This window comes from Schistocerca americana, chromosome 7 (genome assembly GCF_021461395.2).
Source record: "Schistocerca americana isolate TAMUIC-IGC-003095 chromosome 7, iqSchAmer2.1, whole genome shotgun sequence".
Classification (NCBI taxonomy): Eukaryota; Metazoa; Arthropoda; class Insecta; order Orthoptera; family Acrididae; genus Schistocerca; species Schistocerca americana.
This window is the reverse complement of record NC_060125.1, coordinates 36172218-36194524: the sequence shown is the minus strand read 5'-3', so window position 1 is coordinate 36194524 and position 22307 is coordinate 36172218. Positions and strand designations below refer to the sequence as shown.

Here is a 22307-nt window from a genome sequence, read left to right as displayed (position 1 = left end):
TGTGTATTGATGTTCTTTCTGTCTGCCGCCGGCAGCCAGGAAGTTTGAGCCCGTGTACAGTGCATGCACCCTGAATGTGGCAATCGTGCGACGTACTAAGACGCTGTGGTTTGTTAAGAGGCGTAGTTATATAAACGGTTCTGTAACACGGTAAACATAGGCCTAATGCAGTATACATTTGAGATGACTGTTGCTTTCAAGTGCATGTGGAGAATGTAAGAGAATCTGAACAATTGCAGGACTCCACAGAGGGTCGCGAAGCAACAGCGGAGCCCTCACTGGAAATAGCAGAGGTTCCCAAACATCATCATGGTACTCAGGGGGGTTTCGATACGACCGAAGGGGTAAATATTTAAGTCTTACTGCGCTCTTGCCTATAGTGCAGAACATTAGCCTCGCTAGGAAAAACGCAAGCACCAGTGACGTAGAATTGCTTTTAGTACCTTGTATTAGCGCGTAGAAAGACTCTTCCAGAGCTCGCTAACAAAATAACATCCTAATTTTCTAGTTTAAAAGAATAAAATGGGTAATGTTACCGGACAACCGAGAAGCTCTGGCTTTTAAAGATATGACTTTTTAGATCGTAATACAGTATTACCTCGAAGGCTACGTAAATCATAACAGACGCTGCTGAAAGCCGTCAGTGTACCACTAGGATCGGTTATTAGAAGTGATGTTTGAAAGATGTAAATGCGTCGTTTTTGGAAACATGGCAACATAGTTCGCCAAGTCACTAATGAATTTTAATTGCTAGCTTCTGAAGAAGACGCGAGAAACAAGCAAATACCTTGAAACACGCTGTTTCAATGGAAACTGAAATGATGGTCACCGTTATTCCTCATGATGCACCGAGCGAGGTGGCGCAGTGGTTAGCACACTGGACTCGCATTCGGGAGGACGACGGTTCAATCCCGTCTCCGACCATCCTGATTTAGGTTTTCCGTGATTTCCCTAAATCGTTTCAGGCGAATGCCGAGATGGTTCCTTTGAAAGGGCACGGCCGATTTCCTTCCCTAACCCGAGCTTGCGCTCCGTCTCTAATGACCTCGTTGTCGACGGGACGTTAAACACTAACCACCACCACCACCTCATGATGCTCAATATATCCATTTAATGGGGAATGCCGGGAAACATATCTATAAAGAATAAAACATAACTTATTATTTGTGATAGAAATGCTTCCGTTCTTCTAGGCGTCACTGTACGTGAATAATTTACTTATGTCATCTAAAAAAATCAATGAACTGTGATGTTATACATATCTCACTAATATCCGCAGGTGCTTCCTGCTATCCTCATGTATCTAGTACTAATAATATTATATGTGATACCTATAGTAAAACACCGTATTTTAAGTATTTCAATATTGGCACAAACTGTCCACAAGTTTCAGTATTTTACGTACCCTGCAGACTTGTTGATTCTTTCTTGTATCGACTTTGGTGAGAGAGAATAACAGACGGCATTCTCTTAGGGAACTACGTGGAAGGACAGAGGCTAGGTGGCGTGTTTGCCCGTGAGTAGTGCACGCAGCCGCTAGCTGGTGCTCGCCACCACACCACAGTGCCGTCCACACAGAGTGGGCGGCAGAACACCAAGTGGAATCAAGATACGAGTTCGCTCCGTGGGTTTGTACATAGCTATGCCGCTAGGTGCAAAACACTCTTGTCTTCCTCGACAACAGCGCTGAGTAGAAAGAACTCACTCTTCGCAGTTGCCATGCCATTAAATGTCGCACGTTCCTGAGAGCTCTGTCCACGCTTTTAGCCGTAATGTCAATAAAGAGTAATGTAGTGAAATACAGATTGTTTCCATCAGTGTTTTGTAAGTTAATATTGACATCGAATGCGGTCGAATAGTCGCACACCATGTATACGGGAATTAAACTCCGAATTTCAAAAGCTTCGTACACAGCCCTTTGCGTCTTAGTGTCGTATTTTACTGAGGATGTACAAAACGGTGAGTCGTACAAATGTTCTAATACAAAAATTAGTATCGTATTTGATGAAATAGATCCCATATGCAAATAGAAATGCTCTAAGCAGAGCCAGTGTTCTTAAAAAATGCATTCATTTGTTTCATGCTTCGCTATTTATTGATGGTGCTCTGTCAAGTTGTGCAAATTTTTTACTGCAGTGTTCTATTTTTAGACTTAAGTTTTTGAGAGTTTCGTGTGCCTAATACAGATGTTTAGCTTATAGTGCAACGTACCTGGTTATATAGCCGAACTAATGCTGTAAAATGTTTCCTTTGTTAATTTAATAGTTATGCCAAGACAGTTTAACCGCTGTAAACGTTGTTTCAGATCTGCACAGGAGACGAAGGGAGATTCACATAGGAAAACAAAGCCAATTAATGTAGCCTTATAAAGTTAATAACAATGTATCCATGTGTGCTAGTCATTCTCAAAACAACGATCTTGTAGTGTTACATAGCATGAGTGTAATAAATTGGAGTAGAATGTAGCATGCTTGATTAAGTAGAACCTGTAGGACATAATATTTGGTGTTTTAAAAGTAAGTCGCAGTATGCTTTCATTTCAGTATTCACAATGTGTCTAAATATAGGAATGGTAAATTTGCACAACCCCTCGACAGAAAAATATTAAACTTTTTTCATATGCAGTGCAACCTGAGACTTCTTTTTCTGTTTAAATATGGCGTCTACAGCTCAGGAGAGAACAGGCATAATTCTTTACTTATCTCGTGTTCGAATTGCACTGGGTGAATGGAACCAGCCCTTGTTTCATAAGTAGCTCGGAGTTTATACAAAACGATATTTAACCGTCGGCACGCCTCTTTAATACGTAACTTCCAAAAACAAGGTTGTCACCTACGCACATATTTGCCGCTATTCGTACTTGAACAACATAGTTGAATACAAGAAACATTTTCGTAATCTCTTACTTATTTTTAAAGTCACGGACATAGCTAATTACACTTTTACACGGTGGGTAAGCTGAAAGTAAACACCTTTTTTCATTAAACGTAACTATTTCAATCTCATAGTGCCGCTAAGAGTTTTGGAACGTGGCGTCAAATTCAGCGAAGAAACGTTCAAGTCCCCTCCAGTGGCTTTTTATTGTTAATAAAAAAGCTCAAAGTAGGCAGTTTCAAATCGTTTTATATAAATATTCCGCGCAAAGGAATAGCAGTGAGATATCAAGTTTATCAGTAGGTTGTGATTTTTCTAAGGTTTTTATTATAAGTAGCGTTGCAATACATTAAAGCAATTTATCAGGGTAAGGATTTACTTTCTATAAACTTCCAATGATGACTTACTTCCTTAAATTATAAGTCCTTACATGAAACCGTCTCTTTAAACCATGTTTTCCACAGGAACTGTTCGTGTTGTGTCTATACATTCCTTCCATCATAGAGCAATGCGCTGAAATGTCAGTATGTTTGTTACCATCTCAGGAAACTGAATTATTAGACAGTATGCTAATAATACTACTTGATATACGCTTCTTGTAACTTACATGTACACCTCTACTCAGTACTGTTTATAATAGAAAACTAGTTTTAGATTATTTTGTACAAGTTTTATAACTGTATGTGTGTATTTTCTTGGCGGCAATTTGTATAGTATACATATCAAGGCAAGACATTGTATTGGTTGCTCAAACAACTGCTTATAACTAGCTGCTATAGAACTGTTGTCTGTGTCATTTTGATGTCTGTTGTGTGTAAGTGGCCAGTGTGACGGAGATCTCAGGGACTAAGACACTTGCGGAAATTCGACGGCTGACTCAAAGCCTGACACGAAATCAATTGTTGTTTTAAATAATTGTCTTTCCCTAAGCGTATCCGTCACACGGTCACATGTCGTTCTCAAAATATTTATGTATATGTCAATAACGTTACTAATATATTCGTTTTTGTCCCTTTCCCTTTCCTTCCACCCCTAGAATGGAGCGGGAGTTGGCAGTGAAAGTGGCGGTCGAGGAAATGGGTAAGTTGACTGAGTTACCTTCATTTATTTTATTTTCTATTTCCTTTCTCACAGTTTCCGATAAGAAGGGAAGTATTACAATGCAAAAGTAAAGTAGTGTAGTTGCCCAAAACAAGTTGCGTTCTTGTAAAGGAAAAAATTACTGATATCGCAATATCGAAATAATCACTGTATAAGACGTTACGCCGTGAGTAATTTAACAAGTTATTTAGACCGTATAACGTTGCTCAGAGTCTAATAAGAACGCATCTCTCCTATAATGAATAGAGCAGTACGTAACATTTCTTCAGGTCTGTGAAAGAGTGTCCGAAACACAGGAAGATCTAAGGGAAAATGTTCGAGAAGCATCCAAAACTCTTGTCAATTCTTAACAAAAACACACACACGCACAAAGAGAGAGAGAGAGAAAGAGAGAGAGAGAGAGAGAGAGAGACGCCTTCTCATCTTTCGGTTACCCTGACCCCCCACGTCTACGGAGTATGTATGCAGACACATCTACGTATGTACATAAATACTCCACACGACACAGTACTATCCGTGACGGAGTGTACCCTATACCACAACTAGTCATTTACTTTCCTGTTACACTCGCAGCAGAGAGCAAGGGAAAAGCGACTCTCTGTATGCCTCAGGACGAGCCCTGATTTATCTTATCTTAGTGTTCCTCAGGCGTAATGTATGCCGCGCGGGATTAGTCGAGCGGTCTTAGGCGCTGCAGTCATGGACTGTGCGGCTGGTCCCGGCGGAGGTTCGAGTCCTCCCTCGGGCATGGGTGTGTGTATTTGTCCTTAGGATAATTTAGGTAAAGTAGTGTGTAAGCTTAGGGACTGATGACCTTGGCAGTTAAGCCCCATAAGATTTCACATACATTTGAATTTTTCGAAATGTACGTTGGCGGCAGTTGGAATCGTTCTGCAGTAATCTTCATGTGCCGATTCTCTATATTTTCTCATAGTATTCCTCGAAAAGAACATCGGCTTCCCTGCAGGAATTCCCATTTGAGTTCCTGATGCATCTCCGTAATACTCGCGTGTTGTTCAAACCTACCGGTAACAAATATAATGGCCCGCTTCTGCATAGCTTCGTCTCTAATCCTACACTGGGTGAACGTTCTTACATCTGTTCAATACGCATAATGAAACCTATCGTAGAAAGGAGTGGAGTTTGCTGCCGGATGCTGTATAAAACTCATTTCTTTTCATGTTATCTTGTCTACATATTCAAAACATTTCTCCACATTGTTGAAGAGAGTCTGTGAAATGAAACACGAAAACATGTGGTCGAGAAGAGTTGCTATTCTTGACATGTGAACGCTACAGAAGTCGTGAACGCTCCACCTTCATCAGGTAACAATCTGAAGAAAGAGATTATCGATACGAAGGCAGAAGTACTATTACTGCTATGGTGGACGTGTAGTTCTACAAGGATCCTAAGAAATATCAAACTGCCGTTTTAGTGGCGTAAGCCAGAGGTAACTGACCTTATAAAATCCAAATTAAAAGATGAGATTTCTCTGTTCCTCTGCTACAACGTGTGTAAATTTACCAAATCGTACTGAAGTCAATGACACTCATAAAATTTCGAAAACCAGGACTCTTTGACACAGTCTTTCTACCAAATTACATTTAGGCCAAGAGACGGATAGGTCGCGTGATTCGTTTGGTTAAGAGCTGCTTCGCTAGCAGCCAACATCGGTACTTCGCTTTAATAAATGACTACGACATTAACTGACATGTCACTTATTGCAAGCAGAATAATTATCTTAAGCTTCCTGGTAATTGAAAATTGAGAGCCTGTTGGGGTAATGAACGTGGAACCTTTGCCTGTCGAGGGAAAGTGCTCTGCCGGCTTTACTTATTTATTTACTAAGGAATGGTCTGGTGGGGGCTCAGGGGCAAGAAGAGCGGGCAGGGGTCGGAACCCGAGACCTGGCCACACTTTCCTCTCACCGCCACCCAACCTGTGGGGCGCACCAAAATGGGAGACACACGAATCAACAGAAATGGAAGGTTTTGTTCTTTATATACTTCCATGTTTTGTTCTAATTTTTACTGTTGTTATGAAATTGTGTGGAACATACTTCATCCACATAGAAAAAAATAAAGACTGAAAAGAAAAAGAAAAAAATATTTACTGTGCGCTCTCCCTTCCGCGGAGGTCGGAGGTAGAATCGATCATAGGCGGCTTAGACACCGCCGGAGGGTGGGTAGGTGCCCTCAGCCCCAGGCACCCCGCAAATCAGTGGAGTCTAACAAAGATCCCTCGAAGATAGTTGGCAAATACTTCTCGGTAACGTGGGCTGCGTTCCAGTGCTGCACGGACTGTTCGTAAATAGGTGCAGAAGTGGGATTTAGGTCCCACGGAATAGGTAACCGACCGCCCACCCCTTGACCCACGTAGTGGCATCAAATTTGGCGGCGGGAAAATGTTTATCCTCCGTCTATAGAAACATTCGCGGTTCGATTGTGTCTGGTGGCACTCGCAAAGAGCAAGCAATGATCTGCCGCACGAATCAACAGACGTCGTGTGAAGAGTCGCAGGTCAGATTGTGTTGAGTTGCTGGCAAAGGAGACAAAGAGGAGAATTCGACAAACCAATGTTGTGCAGTCGCTGTTTTGTGGCAAATTTTCTGTTGACCGTGTGATATCACATTGCCCGGACATCCGTTGGGAGGAAGGGCTGTTGGATGGTATTCCACACTGGAAGGAGGGGTATTTGGTCTCCATTGCATTACGGGGAACACGGCACAATAGTACGCCGTAAAAATCCTTTGTCCTGGGCGAACGAGTATCTGGCAGACAAGTATTGTGTAACTATAGTCGACGAAAAAGGCCGAAATGTGACACAAATGAGGCACGATGTGGCCGACAGACACTGGTGGTGAGGTGGACGCAGGCAGGAGGAGCGTTAGAGATATGCGGCGTTCGGTCCACTGTCTTCTCGCGGTACTCACAAAAAAGGCCGCAGCTCGCATATAGACATTGACGAGGCCGAGGCCACCATCCCGTCGGGTCTCATAACGGACTTTAAACATGATACCAGCCATAAGATGGAGTTCGCCTGGAGGTTGCGCCCAATCGCCGTCGGTAGAGGGAGAACCTGCACGATGTGGACCAATTTTGGTGCCACATAGCGATTAAGAAACTGAAAGGTTTGAAGGATGTCCTGGCGGCGCAGGAGGTTCTGGCGGATGTCGTTACAGATGACATGCAACAGGCGACGGAAATTCGTTGCCGATATGCGTATGACAGTGGCAGTAAAGGAATTCCCAGGTACCGGAACGTCCACACAAGCAGCAGGGGTGCCACATCAACTTCCTGGAGGCCTTGTCCAATGTACATTGCAGAAGATTTGACGACATTCGTGGCACTGCCAGTGTCAGCTCCGTAACGTGTAATCAGTTTGAGGGCTGCTCGAATCTGAGAGCCATAGCGAATGAGGAGGAGGAGGTTATCAGCGTATGAGTGACAGCGAAAAGTGGTTTGGCGAAGGGTGAGACCGCAGAGCTCGGTCTTCAGGCGCCCAATGAGGGGCTCTAGTGCAACAGCATACAGGAGGGTAGAGAGCGGGCACCGTTGCCGAATTGAATGGCGGATGGGTACTAGCCCTGACGTGAACTCGTGAAATGCCACTGCTGTTAAGTCGCCGGAGGACGTCGATGAACAGAGGGGGATTGCTCAAGCAGGCTGTCACCGAAAAACGGGAAACGGTGGCGCACTTTATCCAAAGCGCCATCGAAATCTATAGCGACGATCTCTGCACAGAGTGTGCAGGCCGCTGCTATCACAATTCCCCTGTGGCAGTCTGTATGTTAACACGTCCCCCAAACGTCGTTTGCTCTGGGCAGAGGACATGAGGGAGTATTGTCTGGAGACGCATCGCCAGTAAGCGGGCGTTGAATAGGGTGACTGTCGAACCGTGGACTGCTTTGTAGACCGGAATTATGATACCCTCAACAAAGGCGGGCCTTGCGGGTCTTGATCAGATGCCAACAGTTCTTGAGGCATAGTCGTCCACCACGTTGCCATGAAATCCCGGAAGGCTCGATAAAACTCAATCGGTAAGCCATCAATGCCGGGTGACATGTTGACTGCGCCCTTATCGTCTCGTGTGACCGCCACAATCAAAGTATACGCCTCTGAGTGGGGGAGCGCTTGCGTGACGTAATGCAAAATGGAGTAATTTGCTTCAGTATCGGCGCCTTCTTCTCCGTAAGTACGACGGCAGTATTCGACGAATGCATGAACGATGTCATACTGGTTGGTCACTTTCGGACCATGAGGTGTGACCAGAATGTGATGAGCTCCCAACGATGCCATCGTTCCTCGGACACTGTATGTGGCATCGATGGAATTTCCAAACCCGCGTGATCGTGGTGCTCCGTCTGTATTATCACTCCCTGCAATTTGCGGCAACCAGTGCAATTATCCTTGCCTTAGCAGAGGTAAATTTCTTTATTTTCACACGACCGGTTTCGGACTGTTATAAGCCCATCTTCCGGTATCGTAGCTATGCTGTGAACCCCCGAGCGCCGCGTGTACCAGGCGCAGTTTGCTGCCTTAGTTCTTTCCATTTCAAACTGGTTGTCTAAGATTGGTGGCTGAGTATCCAATCTCGGAGAATCGCATAATAGAAATCGACAGTGTTGCGATGGAAGCCGGCCAAGTCCTTCCTATATCTCATCAAAGTCCTCCAGATCGCAGGTTTGGCGCAATCCATCGACCACGTCAGTGTCGAGCGGTAGCAGAGAAGGCATCGTCCGCAGGCTCCCTATGTTTTGGTGAATTGCTGGCGACTAGTCAGGTCACGCAAATAAGAAGTATTTAGTTTCCACGGCGCACGGCTGCGCCCTACAAATTGTGGCGGAAGGAGGACTGTGCAGCAGTAAGAGCAATGGTCAGAAAAGGCCAGTGGCCAGCGTTCGTCGCCCCGTATCGCAGATCTAAGATACTGTGAGACGATATATGTCTAGACGGCTTGTGGAATCACTGGTAAGAAACATATGGCCAGAATGGTCGCTATGTTGGACTTCCCAGGTATCGTCGTTCAGGAGGTCCCACACCACTATATGTAGTTCCTGGCATGTAGTATAGTGTGGAACCTGATCTTTTGGGTGCAGAAAGCAGTTAAAATCACCTCATAGGAGGCAGTGTTCGTATCGCCCTAAAAACAAACGAGTGATGTCCTTAGGATAGAACTGGGCCCATTCATGTCGTTGGTCGGTGCCCAAAGGGGCGCAGACAGTAATGAAACGTTTCCACACGGCAGTGAGTGCCGTGCCGCAAGCTGATGGAAGGAAGGCGACATCGGCGACAGAAATCCCGTCGCGGACCGCTCCTTGGCGCAAGGAATCAGAGGCTTGGGCGGTGTAGCGATTGACGTCTGGGACTCTGGCCGAGTGAACTTCCTGCAGGAGGGCGAAATCAATATCGTAAGCCAGAACATATCCTGCATATGGCGCATTTTCACCCTGGAACGGATGTTGTTGATGTCGATGGTTGCTATCCGATAACGTGGAGGTGGACCGCTGGAGGGTGGTCCACTCTGACGTCAGTGGAAGGGCGTAGGTGTCGCGTGGAACGCCATCCCGCTCGCCCCCAGGGAGTGCTGGGGAGGGTGTGATTAGTGGAGCGGCGTCGACGGCGCACGATCCCGTAACGGGTCCTGCTCCTCGACTTCCTCCTTGTGCCACGCCGTGGAGATGGCCACGGGTATATCGTCCATTTTTTCTTCGTGGTGTAGTTTCGGCTGTGCTAGGTCCATTAAATACTTCAGCGTCCTCATGGCGCCTTGGGGGGACGGGCGCAGGCACACCGGTGGATGTCACTGCGCTCACATCGTCTCCTTCAGCTAGTGGCGGATTCGGAAGCGTCTTTCGGGTCGGCGGCGGCCTCGTCCTCGACCTGCAACGTCTCCTATTGGCCAGAAACGGTGCGGCGCCTTCTCCTGCGACGCTTCGGAGAACGTTGTTTTCCTTACGCAACCTTTCGTTGCCGACGACGCGAAGGGAGCCGCGTCGCTCTGGCAAGGCCACCCTCGGGGCGATGAGCGTGTCTGTCGTGTTGCCGAGAGTTTGGTCAGCGGCCGGTCACGTCGGCACTGTCGGAGCGGGTGCCGTCCGAGGCGCTCTCCGTTGAGGTATGGTCTGGGTCATTTGTGGCGTCCGGTCGGTATTGCGAGGCTGCAGGAGCCGCAATAACACGTCACGGTAGTACCGTAGACTGCTACGTGGGTGGTCCTTTGGATTCTGGATGTTGTGTAATAAGCCGGTGTCAACATTTGGCTCTAAGGTGGCCTTCTTTGAAGCACCCGGAACAACTCCGAGGCTGGCCGTCATATATAATTATTGCATGGCATCCGCGGATCTGTAAGTAGGACGGAACGTGGCTTCCGAGATCAGTGGTGACCAGTCAGACGCCGTTTAGGACAGGATATGTCCGAAACTGTGTCCACTTCTCCGCACAGTGGCTGTGAACTGTGGCGCGACGACTTCCTCTGCAGGAATTTCGAATGGCAATCCGAAAATGCGTATCGCACGCATACCTAAGCCCGCTCGGTCGAGTGTTGCCGCCCCCACATTGCTATCAGCATGTAAGAAGAGGAGCCCCTGTCTGGGCTCCTGTAGGGTTCGTTCGCACGCTGCGTCGTTAATGATTTTAACATAGACCGTGCTGCTCACGATCGGAAAATGTATAATATCGGTCGCCGGGATCATGACTTCCTCTCGTAGAAAATTCTCGTGAGAAGCATTAGACAAGCTGCAACCAAAATTTTCTAATTGTTTTACAATCTGCCGACAAAATCCGCACGACCACAGCGACAACGGCCAATTAGCCGGCGACGATGGTAGTCCTTGGCCGTCCTCGGCTAAATCTTCAGGATGCCAAACCTTAACGTCATCGTCCACGAGGAACAGGAAGGCAAATATCTAACCACCATATCATCTCTGCCAGTGTTCCACCAGCAAGTAGTCAGTCAATGGTCCTCCGTAAATGATATCCTGATGCGATTCGACTAAACTGTACAGATGACACTAAAGGTTTTCGTGTATTACATTTGTGCACCAGCACTGTGACAGCTAACGTTCACTTTCATGTCGATAGACTCGTGATTTTTCTTTCTTTTTCGAATTGCTGCCATATAATGAGTATGTTGCGAAAATTAAAATCAAGCCGAACCAGGATTCGAATTAAGATCCGCATCTTACAGCAATCAGTCACTTTAATTGTAAGACTCTCTAAGCACGTGGGCACTCCTTTGACCACAGGAAATCGCTACATTCAGACACTTACGGAACGGAGACAAAAGTAAATGTGCCTTCATAGTGCAGCTCAGTAAAGCACGCTGAGTCTGCAGTTTTCAACACTGTTCGGCGTAACAAGCCTACAAGGAGACCACGCCTTCTCCTCGACATCACTTTCGTCCAAATGTATGGTCTATGCGGGAAAGTGATAGAAGTGGGAACTCTAAACGGCCAAACACTTAGCAAATTATCGTTTTTGGTGGTTTTGGGGGGGCATAAGCCAGTCCCTCAGAGACTCACACCTAGTGAGTACGTGGCTGGCGGCCACGGAGCCCCGAGCTGAGTCCTGGCATTGCTTCCTCTTACTTATGCCAGGCTCCTCACTTTCATCTTTCCTGTCTGGCCGCCCTCGGCCAGCTCTTGTTCTTTCCGGACGCTGACGCTATTAGGTTTCGAGGGCTAGGGGTGTTTCATTTTCCAAACTATACTTCTCATTCAGCGTCTGACCCAGAGCGGGCTGCTGCGAAAGGCGTCTGTATCCCATGTTAGGGGAGGCCTCTAGAACTGTGGAAGACAACGGAATACCACCGTAGATTATCTTCCCTGCATAATACAGTCTCCATTTTGTGAACAAAAATGGCTTCCTCTCATGTTAAATCAGTGTCCCGGTGTCCCGAGGTAAAATGCTCCCCCATTCGGATCTCCGGGAGGGAGGGGGAGGGGGGTACAACTTGAAAGGAGGCAAAAAATCAAAACGAGAATTGGTACCTGGAATGTTAGAACCCTGTAACAAGCAGGAAAACTGTAAAACCTTACAAGAGAGATAGAAAATAATCATATGGACTTCGTAGGAGTTGCTGAGGTAAGATGGAATAGACGTGTAGAGTTACAGTCAGATGAATGTGTACTGTACTGCTCAGGACGAGAAGTAAAAGGAATGAATGGAGTAGGAATGATTATGACAAAGGAATTAGCTAAATGTGTGGAATATCTGGACTATGCAAATGACCGGGTTATTGGTGTAAGACTGAAAGGAGCACAAAAAGATTTACTGATTGTCCAGGTGTATATGCCAACTTCAGGACGTGATGACCAAATTGTAGAGGAAACGTACAATATAATAGAGAGGATAATGGACGAAAATAAAAAATGCTGCAAAATAGTAATGGGAGACTGGAACGCCATTGTGGGAAAAGGGAAAGAGGGAAACATAGTAGGCAGTCATGTTCTGAGGACTTTCTGATAACAGTAATGATTCCATTACCGAAAAAGCAAGGAACCAAGAAATGCAGTGAGCACAGGACAATCAGCTTCATTTCACATGCAGCCAAAGTGATGTTAAGAATAATTAATAAAAAACTTGAAAAAGTAATGGAGGAGAATCTTGGCAAGGAGCAGTTTGTCTTTAGAGGGAATACGGGCACCAGAGATGCAATAGCGCTCCTACGAATCTTGGGAGAAAGGTTTATTGAAAAAGGAAGAGACCTATACATGTGCTTCATCGATCTAAAAAAGGTATTTCACAATGTGGTTTGGGATAAGCTGGGGACTATAATGAGGGAAAAGAGAGTGGACTGGAAAACCAGCAGACTTGTAAACTCATTATATCTTAATCAAAAAGCCTCAGTTAAAGTGAGAGGGTAAAGTACAAACTGGATCGGACAAGGAAAAGGAGTAAGACAAGGATGCTGTCTATCACCTATTCTTTTCAACCTCTACTTAGAAAATAGGACTGACCAATGCTCGTTAGATGAAAAAGGAGTAGAAATAGGAGGGAGAAGAGTAGGGTGTTTGAGGTTTGCTGATGACATGGTCCTTCTAGCCACAGGGGAAAAAGAATTACAGGATTTGGTGGACACCATTGAAGCTAACGAAAAAAGTTATGGAATGAAAATCAACACAAATAAAACAAAAGTATTGGCACTAGGAGGAAATAAAGAAATAAAAAATATGCTGAATGGAGAAATACTAGAACAGGTGCAAAATTTTAAGTATCTTGGAAGCAGGATAGACACCGACTGGAAGTGCACCACAGAAATTGAAACAAGGATAGCAATGGCAAAAGAGGCATTTTATAAGGGAAGGAGAATTTTCTGCAGCGGTCTGGACAGAGAACTCAGGAATGGACTCATGTCTTGTATGATGAAGAGGTAGTGAGAAGAGTGGGAGAGAAAAGACAGGTACTAGATGTAATAAAAAGAAGAAAAAAAATTGGATTAGTCGTGTATTAAGAAAAAATGACGGACTTATAAAAACAGTTCCAGAAGGATATGTAGAAGGGAAAAGGAAACGAGGAAGGAAGAAATTTCATATAATGACATACAGCAGCCTTAAGAAGGAAGCAATGGATCGCAGAAAATGGAGAGGCAAAGGACCTGCTAATATAGCAGAAATCTGATGATGATGATGATGAAGCCATTTATGTTAGTGTGGCTATCAGACAGTTCAGATCGACAATACGAGGGTTGTGGGGTTATGTCCACGTGTAAAAATGTGTTGTAGTCTAATAAAGATCAACGACAGGGCAATGGATTCTTGTCATAGCTCTGGAAATTTATGTAATAAATAAGAATAAAAAGGCTACTGGTACGAATATTAGATGAAATCCTGAGTCTCCTTGTGAACTAATAGATCACATCTCGTAGCCCAAGTTTTTGATTAAGCAGTCACAGAGACATAATAATTTTTCTTTAAAGAAAATTGGGATAACTTTAAATCTTCAATCTATTCAAGTTTAAAACTTCCTGGCAGATTAAAACTGTGTGCCGGACCGAGAGCCTCTATGAAGTTTGGAAGGTAGGAGACGAGACGCTTGCAGAAGTGAAACTTTGAGGACGGGGCTTGAGTCGTGTTTGGGTACTTCAGACGGTTGAGCACTTGCCCGCGAAAGGCAAACGTCCCGAGTTCGTGTCTCGGTCCGGCACACAGTTTTAATCGGTCCGGAAGTTTCATATCAGCACACACTCCGTTCCGTTGCAGAGTAAAAATTTCATTCTGTGTTCAAGTTTAGTTTGTAAAAGTGGAATAGATACCATTACTATGAATGCATCTAAATAGCGGTGCTGAACAGATCAAGCTACTCAACAGAATTCTACATTACAGCGAAATCTGATGCTCAGATCGTACGACGATCCAGCCAGTGGTAAAATACTCGTATTTGACTCGCAGTTGGGAGAACAGTGGTTCAGATCTCCTGCCGGCCGTTCACATTTAAGTTTTGCTTAATTTCCCTTTATCTCTTGGGGTGAATACCGCAACGGTTTCTTTGATAGGGAACGGCCGATTTCGTCTCTTCTTCCCCAATACAAGCTTCCATTGCTTCGTTGTCGTTGACGAGACGCTAAACCCTAATCTTCCTTTCTTTACACTACGACGAGTGGCAATATCTCGCAAGCATCCATGTAGTCAAAAACAAATCGCAAAAAAAAAAAAAGAAATGGTGTGGAGTACTCATTTCAAAACATCATTCGCCGCAATGAGAAACAAAAACAGTGTTGAAGCATACATAAATCCTTTAAATGAACAGAATTCGGTATCTAGACCAAGACCAACGGATAAAAACTTTGTTGTACCTTTCATGTACAGCACCTTTTACGTAAAGTGTTGTGTCCTGACATCGGTGGGAGAGGGTCAGTCTGCGCTCCCGAGCGGTACAGAGCAGAAGGCAGAAGGGCAATTCGCTGTGAGGCATTTGATTATTTTTTCTTCTATCTGAGCCAACACTGGTACAGGCATTTACTAGAAATGCAGGTGGTGACACTTAGTACTGAAATCGTTGTAGGGACTCTTGGACAAATAGGGTTTTGAAATAGTTGTTTATTCCAGACAGGACTAACTAATACACTGGAGGCTAGTTCTAGGGTTAGAAAAAGCTTGAATAACGATGTTACAACAGAAGGCAGTGCAGAAGTCCCAGGAGTGGACGCTAACCACAGTAGCAAACACTAGCAGCATCTTAAGGCAACAACGTAGTTGCAAAACAAAACATACTGAATGTGACACTGGTCACTCTGGCACTCCAAGTGAGAGCTTACATGGAGCTGGACCGAGGCTGGACTCGACGGACGCGGATTCGGCGCCCCGATCGTCTGACTGACAACTCCGCCAAAATACTGAATCTACGGGTGTTAAAGAATCGCGCGGGGGCACTGTTTTCCCCCTTAAAGCCACCCAGCCAATCCCGCTGGTCTCTTACAGGCGCCTGCCAATCACAATTTGGTTAGGTCCCCCCTACTGCTCCTAAGGCGGGGATGTTAATGCAGTTGCACTAAGTCCGTATTTGGCATCAAAATTGTTCAGCTGAAAGCTAAACGTAACTACTCTGCCGAATAAGGCTTGCAACATTATTGTTATACGTCATTTAGCCCCGCCCTTTGGGCTCCCAGGACTAGGGACTGCTAGGTCAACAGTTTTAGGGCGTTTTCGGTCTCTTTCTAACCCTTGTGAGCCTACTGACGTTGTTGTTCTCAGGGCTGGTATCAAGCTGGCTTTATACACTAATACGTGCCTGTCGGTTACAGAGTTCTACGGTGGCAAACTACCACAGCACCTAGACGACATATGAAGTTCCGTGTTAATTCCTTGAAGAGTAACTAGCGCCCCAGGACAGCGTCTGGGGGCGTCTGCATTTTCGCAAGGCTCTCCCCTCACGGTTTACTTCATGTAACAATATTTCTCCTAGTTTCGTCTGCTCTCAGCATCGTCTCTGCTTCCGCGTCTTGGAGCACCTTCCTCACAGCTTCAAGATGAAACTACAGTAGCAAGGAATAATCAATATATCGCAACAGGATGGACAGTCAGAAAAGCTTGTAATGGCGTTGCAGGTAGGTTGTGATGAGAAATAACTGTTAAAGAACCAAATTTGATACGTTGCGCTCTTTCCGATTTAATTAGTATTGAAGGTAGCCAATCAGGCTGTTGCGCGCGCAAATTCAAGCTTCCCACCACATATACGTAGTGTCAGTTGTTCTCATAGCGTAGGTGATGGCGCACGAGACTGCTCGGCCCGTGTCCGGGTTCGATCCTTACTACCGTCCCATGTCCAATTTATGAAACGCTATCTTTCAGGAAACCAAACTAAGCATACTTCTGGCAACGTCTCTAGCGGGCCGTTTGAATTTGCGCGCACAACGGTTTGAATGCCTAACTTCATGACAATTATCTAGGAAACGGTGCAAAGTACCGAATTATTTTCTTAACAACTATTTCCCAGCACAGTCTACCGTTACATCCTTTTCGACTGTACGTGACCACACCGTACTTGCGTAGGTATCATGATCAAAAGACACAAACAGAGTATCTTCAGAACAAAACTTCTGATGATTAACATTTACCACAGTATTGAAAAAAAAAATACGCTCTTGTTAAGAACCAAGTGTATACTGTATACGTAGGAATGTTTCACTGTATCTTATCCTTGCATTACTAGTATGTTAAAAACAATATTTTGCACACCATGATGTCACTATCAACAGAGCAGTCAACTTGTCCAAAAAAAACTCCCCTTACTTATGTTTAAAACTGTACAGCTCATTGGTGCAACCTAGAACACATATCACAGTTGTGCTTAGTGGTACTACTGGAATGGGAGAGGTATGCACTTTATTTAAAACAACAACAAAATACAGGTAGGAGTACAACATTTTTTTGCCTCCAGGATCGCGTGTGCGATAGCCGACTGCAGGTCGGTAGCAACTGTGCCACAGCCCTGCAGTGTTCTTGTGATGGCTACCGCCTCTCGTCTCAAGTACGTAGGCAAGCGACGCTGTGGCCACCGACCTTTGGCCCATGGCAGCTGGCTGTATAAACAATTAACTCCCATCACACATGCCTGGAACAATGGACCTACATCAATGACTCACCGCACAAGCCGCAATAGGAACCGATACACCTTTCAAGTATTTGCTTCCCTATTAGCGATGTGCAGTCTACATTCTGCAAACACAACATTATATGATTAAAAGTATCTCGACACCTAATAGGAGGCAGTAATAAGATGTGTGTCTACCGACCGAACAGCACGGCATATTTAAAAAGAATCGTCACTGGCGAGGCTGAGAGACGTGCGGTGGATTTTTGACCCATTTGAGTGTTACATTCTGAGGTGCTGCAGTGCAATGTTCTGTAGGAGACAGGCCATGATGTAACAGTACCACCCCATTTCGACATTTGTTAGTGTGTTTCGTGTTCTACATAACATTTCTTCATACACAAAAAACAGGTCGAAAATGTGATTAACTCCTACAGCAGTGTTTTCACCACAGGAAGAACGGGTGTTTCATTGCAGCAACACTGAAGATGTGGCAAATCTACGCTACAGAAGATTGCCTATACCAAGCTTCTTTGCCCTCTTCTCGACTATTGCTGTATGGTACGGGATTATAACCAGATAGGTATAGATGACGTCGAAAAAAACCATTTCAAAGAAGGGTGATTCATTTATGTATTATCACTAAATGTAAGAGGAAGTGCCAGCGATACGATACGAGACTTTTGATGACTGTCTTTTACCGCACAGGCCTGCACGACACTCAGCAGTTGATTTGTTGATTGCACTGATTTGTTTTAGCAAATAGAAAATATGAGTTTTGGTTACATTTGTAAACAAGTCACGCAACTTTCTAGTGAATGGAACTCAGATACAGGGATGAAATAGACGAATGTGTCTATACCACTACCTGATCGAGAATATCTGGACACCTGTTACATTAATATGGATTACAGCATGTTCATTTCTTACTTTCATAGCCCTGGATTTTAAAATGCGTTTTGCTTATTGTCATCAGCACTTCTGTTTCTATAATTGTTTCATCCCAAATTGGCAGTCGTCTAACAGTGGTAAACTCCTTCCACACTTACTGAATCAGCGTGCTCCTATGACTTCTGCATGTCAGCGAAGAGCTGCAATATATTATAAACGTTGATTTGCACTCAGTAGTAGGTCGCTCACATACCATCACTAAGGTCAGGGTACTAGCCTTCCAGTCGTTTAGGTTCCAAATTGTTCTGGTATTTCGATATATATTTGAAATTTCGTTTTTGCAATTTGTAGTTGCAGTTTACACAAACAAATACTGTTCATTGTGTCTTTCATGCGACGCTAAATGTCAATGGGATGCGTTATTTTCTTCCTCGTTGAGAAGAAAATTATTTTAAAGCGGAATTTTACGCCGTCATTCGATAGAGCATTTCCAAACTAGTCGAGTGCGATATTTTTTTAATCAAAATATATTAAAAGCGACATGAAAACACGAAGAATAGCTAGTACTTCAGGCACACTCGACAGCGGTTACCACACAGGCTTACAGAGGAATGGGCCAATGCGACACATCGAAGCGGACACTGAAATTTTAAACATAGAAATAATACACCAAAAGAAATTCACTGTCAAAATTGTATCTGCTAAGGCGCACTGCAAGTATTTGTTTAAAAGTGTTAAAGTTACAATTTTTTCCACACAAAGAACCGCTTGTAAATAGCGGTCTGTATAGCGCTTCGTACGTAATACTCGAATCAGCGAATAAGCAGATGCAGCCGTGACAATAGAGCGTAGCCTAGCATAGCACGAAGTCCAAAGCGCACACACAGGAATTTTAAGCACTTAAATCATGCCAACAATGCCTCAAATCATTAATTTTTTGAATAACCTACAGTTCATATCCGCAGCAAAAATGCAATTGTTACACAAATGAATGGCAAAGGAAAGAAAATCAAAGCAGTGTATGATGCTACATTATAGACGACTTCCATCAATCAGGACATAAAGTCTGTTGACATTAAATACTTCATAACAATTCCTATAGCACAGTTCTTATGCTAACTTTTCAATAATGCATAGTTCACTAACAATCAAACAATACCATGTTTTTTTCCCTGTAATCGTCACAAAAATGTGAATTGCCTATTGAATGACGAAAACAAACATTTTCCTCACTCCAGGCGCATCTGATTAAAGAAATAAACGCATTCAGGCACTTCACAGTAGTTACTAGTTCTATTTAGACAGAATGGAGTAATAAATGTTGGGGGTCACTATTCTGTATCTCTAACTCCAATCCATGCATGGAAACTGACGATGCAGAAATGACTGCAGTTGAACAATACTGCCCTGCTGATAAAACTGAAATGAAGAGATATCCTAAAATATATTGTCCAACAGTTTTCTGAAAAATGCTTTACACTGTTAAATTTTGTTTCCGAGAGGCTGAATCGCATTATTAGTTCCCGATGGAATCCGTATTGTATTAACAATCTTCTCGTCGTCCTCCTAAAGACAGAAGTGTCGTTATGTGCAGGCCAAAAATTATTTTCTGCAGATGGTAAGAAGTTTCGGAAGTAACACTGAAAATTATTCATTGCAATTTTTCCAGATTTTGCTACGCCAGTTACAAGGTTTTTACGATTAAACAGCCCTTTTTTTTAAGTTTTTGGTTTTAATTTGATTTGAGGTTGCTAAGACAATAATAAAGCTGCGCAAAAGATAATCCGCTGATACTTATAACGGGCATTGTTGTATACGAATAGGTCATAGCATTCATCGACTTTTTTTTTTCGCTCAAAACGATAAAGTGCGGTTTGTGCACAGTTCTTGCACGAAACCTGACTCATTCGATTTTTATATACACTCCTGGAAATTGAAATAAAAACACCGTGAATTCAGTGTCCCAGGAAGGGGAAACTTTATTGACACATTCCTGGGGTCAGACACATCACATGATCACACTGACAGAACCACAGGCACGTAGACACAGGAAACAGAGCATGCACAATGTCGGACTAGTACAGTGTATATCCACCTTTGGCAGCAATGCAGGCTGCTATTCTCCCATGGAGACGATCGTAGAGATGCTGGATGTAGTCCTGTGGAACGGCTTGCCATGCCATTTCCACCTGGCGCCTCAGTTGGACCAGCGTTCGTGCTGGACGTGCAGACCGCGTGAGACGACGCTTCATCCAATCCCAAACATGCTCAATGGGGGACAGATCCGGAGATCTTGCTGGCCAGGGTAGTTGACTTACGCCTTCTAGAGCACGTTGGGTGGCACGGGATACATGCGGACGTGCATTGTCCTGTTGGAACAGCAAGTTCCCTTGCCGGTCTAGGAATGGTAGAACGATGGGTCCGATGACGGTTTGGATGTACCGTGCACTATTCAGTGTCCCCTCGACGATCACCATTGGTGTACGGCCAGTGTAGGAGATCGCTCCCCACACCATGATGCCGGGTGTTGGCCCTGTGTGCCTCGGTCGTATGCAGTCCTGATTGTGGCGCTCACCTGCACGGCGCCAAACACGCATACGACCATCATTGGCACCAAGGCAGAAGCGACTCTCATCGCTGAAGACGACACGTCTCCATTCGTCCCTCCATTCACGCCTGTCGCGACACCACTGGAGGCGGGCTGCACGATGTTGGGGCGTGAGCGGAAGACGGCCTAACGGTGTGCGGGACCGTAGCCCAGCTTCACGGAGACGGTTGCGAATGGTCCTCGCCGATACCCCAGGAGCAACAGTGTCCCTAATTTGCTGGGAAGTGGCGGTGCGGTCCCCTACGGCACTGCGTAGCATTCTACGGTCTTGGCGTGCATCCGTGCGTCGCTGCGGTCCGGTCCCAGGTCGACGGGCACGTGCACCTTCCGCCGACCACTGGCGACAACATCGATGTACTGTGGAGACCTCACGCCCCACGTGTTGAGCAATTCGGCGGTACGTCCTCCCTGCCTCCCGCATGCCCACTATACGCCCTCGCTCAAAGTCCGTCAACTGCACATACGGTTCAGGTCCACGCTGTCGCGGCATGCTACCAGTGTTAAAGACTGCGATGGAACTCCGTATGCCACGGCAAACTGACTGACACTGACGGTGGCGGTGCACAAATGCTGCGCAGCTAGCGCCATTCGACGGCCAACACCGCGGTTCCTGGTGTGTCCGCTGTGCCGTTCGTGTGATCATTGCTTGTACAGCCCTCTCGCAGTGTCCGGAGCAAGTATGGTGGGTCTGACACACCGGTGTCAATGTGTTCTTTTTTCCATTTCCAGGAGTGTAGCATTTCAGAGAAAAACGAGAAGCTTCGATTTCACGTCAACTACGAATATCCCCTCTACACATTTACTTGATCTCCAATATACTTGAGATCCAACTACAATATTTATCGATTGTACAGTTGCTATGCCTCAAAGACACTTGGAACAAAATGATTACAGATGCAAATACGTGTGACTGACAACGCACTGCCATATCTGAATTCCTATAACATATAATTTGCGGCATTCAGGAACTGAATATATGTGCATATTATAACATGGAATGCCAGGCTGACTGGCAGTACTAAAAAATCTTCCGAACAAATGTTTTACATGCTATTTCTTTTGTGGGTGCATTGCATTTCCCTTACTAATCTCTCAGCATGGCATCTCTTTCCACTTTATGTACTCATTTCACTTTTGGTCACTATGGATGGTTACTCATAGATTTGTATTGTAGTTACCACTCCCGGTAGCAAATTGGCAATAGTGTAATAGTGTGGTACTGTATTTCATCGCCTATTTATAAGCAATGGCTGCATTTACATGCGCCCACGTCCAACTTCAATCCATGCACTAATGGTCAGTCCTCTGCAGGACTTCACGAACTTTATCATCGATTTCCTGTCCTATTACATGCACGCTTTGATCGAGGAACAATGGTTCTCTAGATATGCCTCTGCATATGTCCTAATCTATTTTACCTTATTCTCATGATCGCTAAGTCAGATATACGATGGTGATGGCATAATGGTATCGGCAGTTTCTTTAAAATTTCCGAATAGTATTTCGCCAAAAATACTCCGTCTTTTTTCGAATGTGGTGTACCAGTACGTTACGATCTTAGCAATGTCGCGGAGCATCTAAAACTATCCCCCGGCTCATTTATACGGATGTGGCTCCTTTCCGGGTCAGTCACAATAAATCACGTAAAGCGATTTTATCAGCAGCAGTGTTTTGTAACCCAGTTCTTCCATGGATGGATTAATTTCTTTAACATTTCTCTCAGCTCGGATCTGCTTTTGCTTTATGTGGTCAATCAACTTTAGCTCGGTCTGCATGTTACTTCTAGGTATTTTACTATAGTT

General features: G+C 44.8%; 1 protein-coding gene across 1 annotated transcript in view; it reads left to right on the top strand.

Moving 5' to 3' along the window:
- LOC124622251 (protein unc-13 homolog C) overlaps nucleotides 1-22307 on the top strand; it is a gene marked incomplete at its 5' end in the record, with an annotated part of 692708 nt that overhangs the window by 42642 nt on the left and 627759 nt on the right. The window contains one exon of the mRNA XM_047147909.1: nucleotides 3911-3954. Within this exon, the coding sequence (XP_047003865.1) occupies nucleotides 3911-3954 (44 nt within the window). The remainder of the gene's footprint in view (nucleotides 1-3910; nucleotides 3955-22307) is intronic.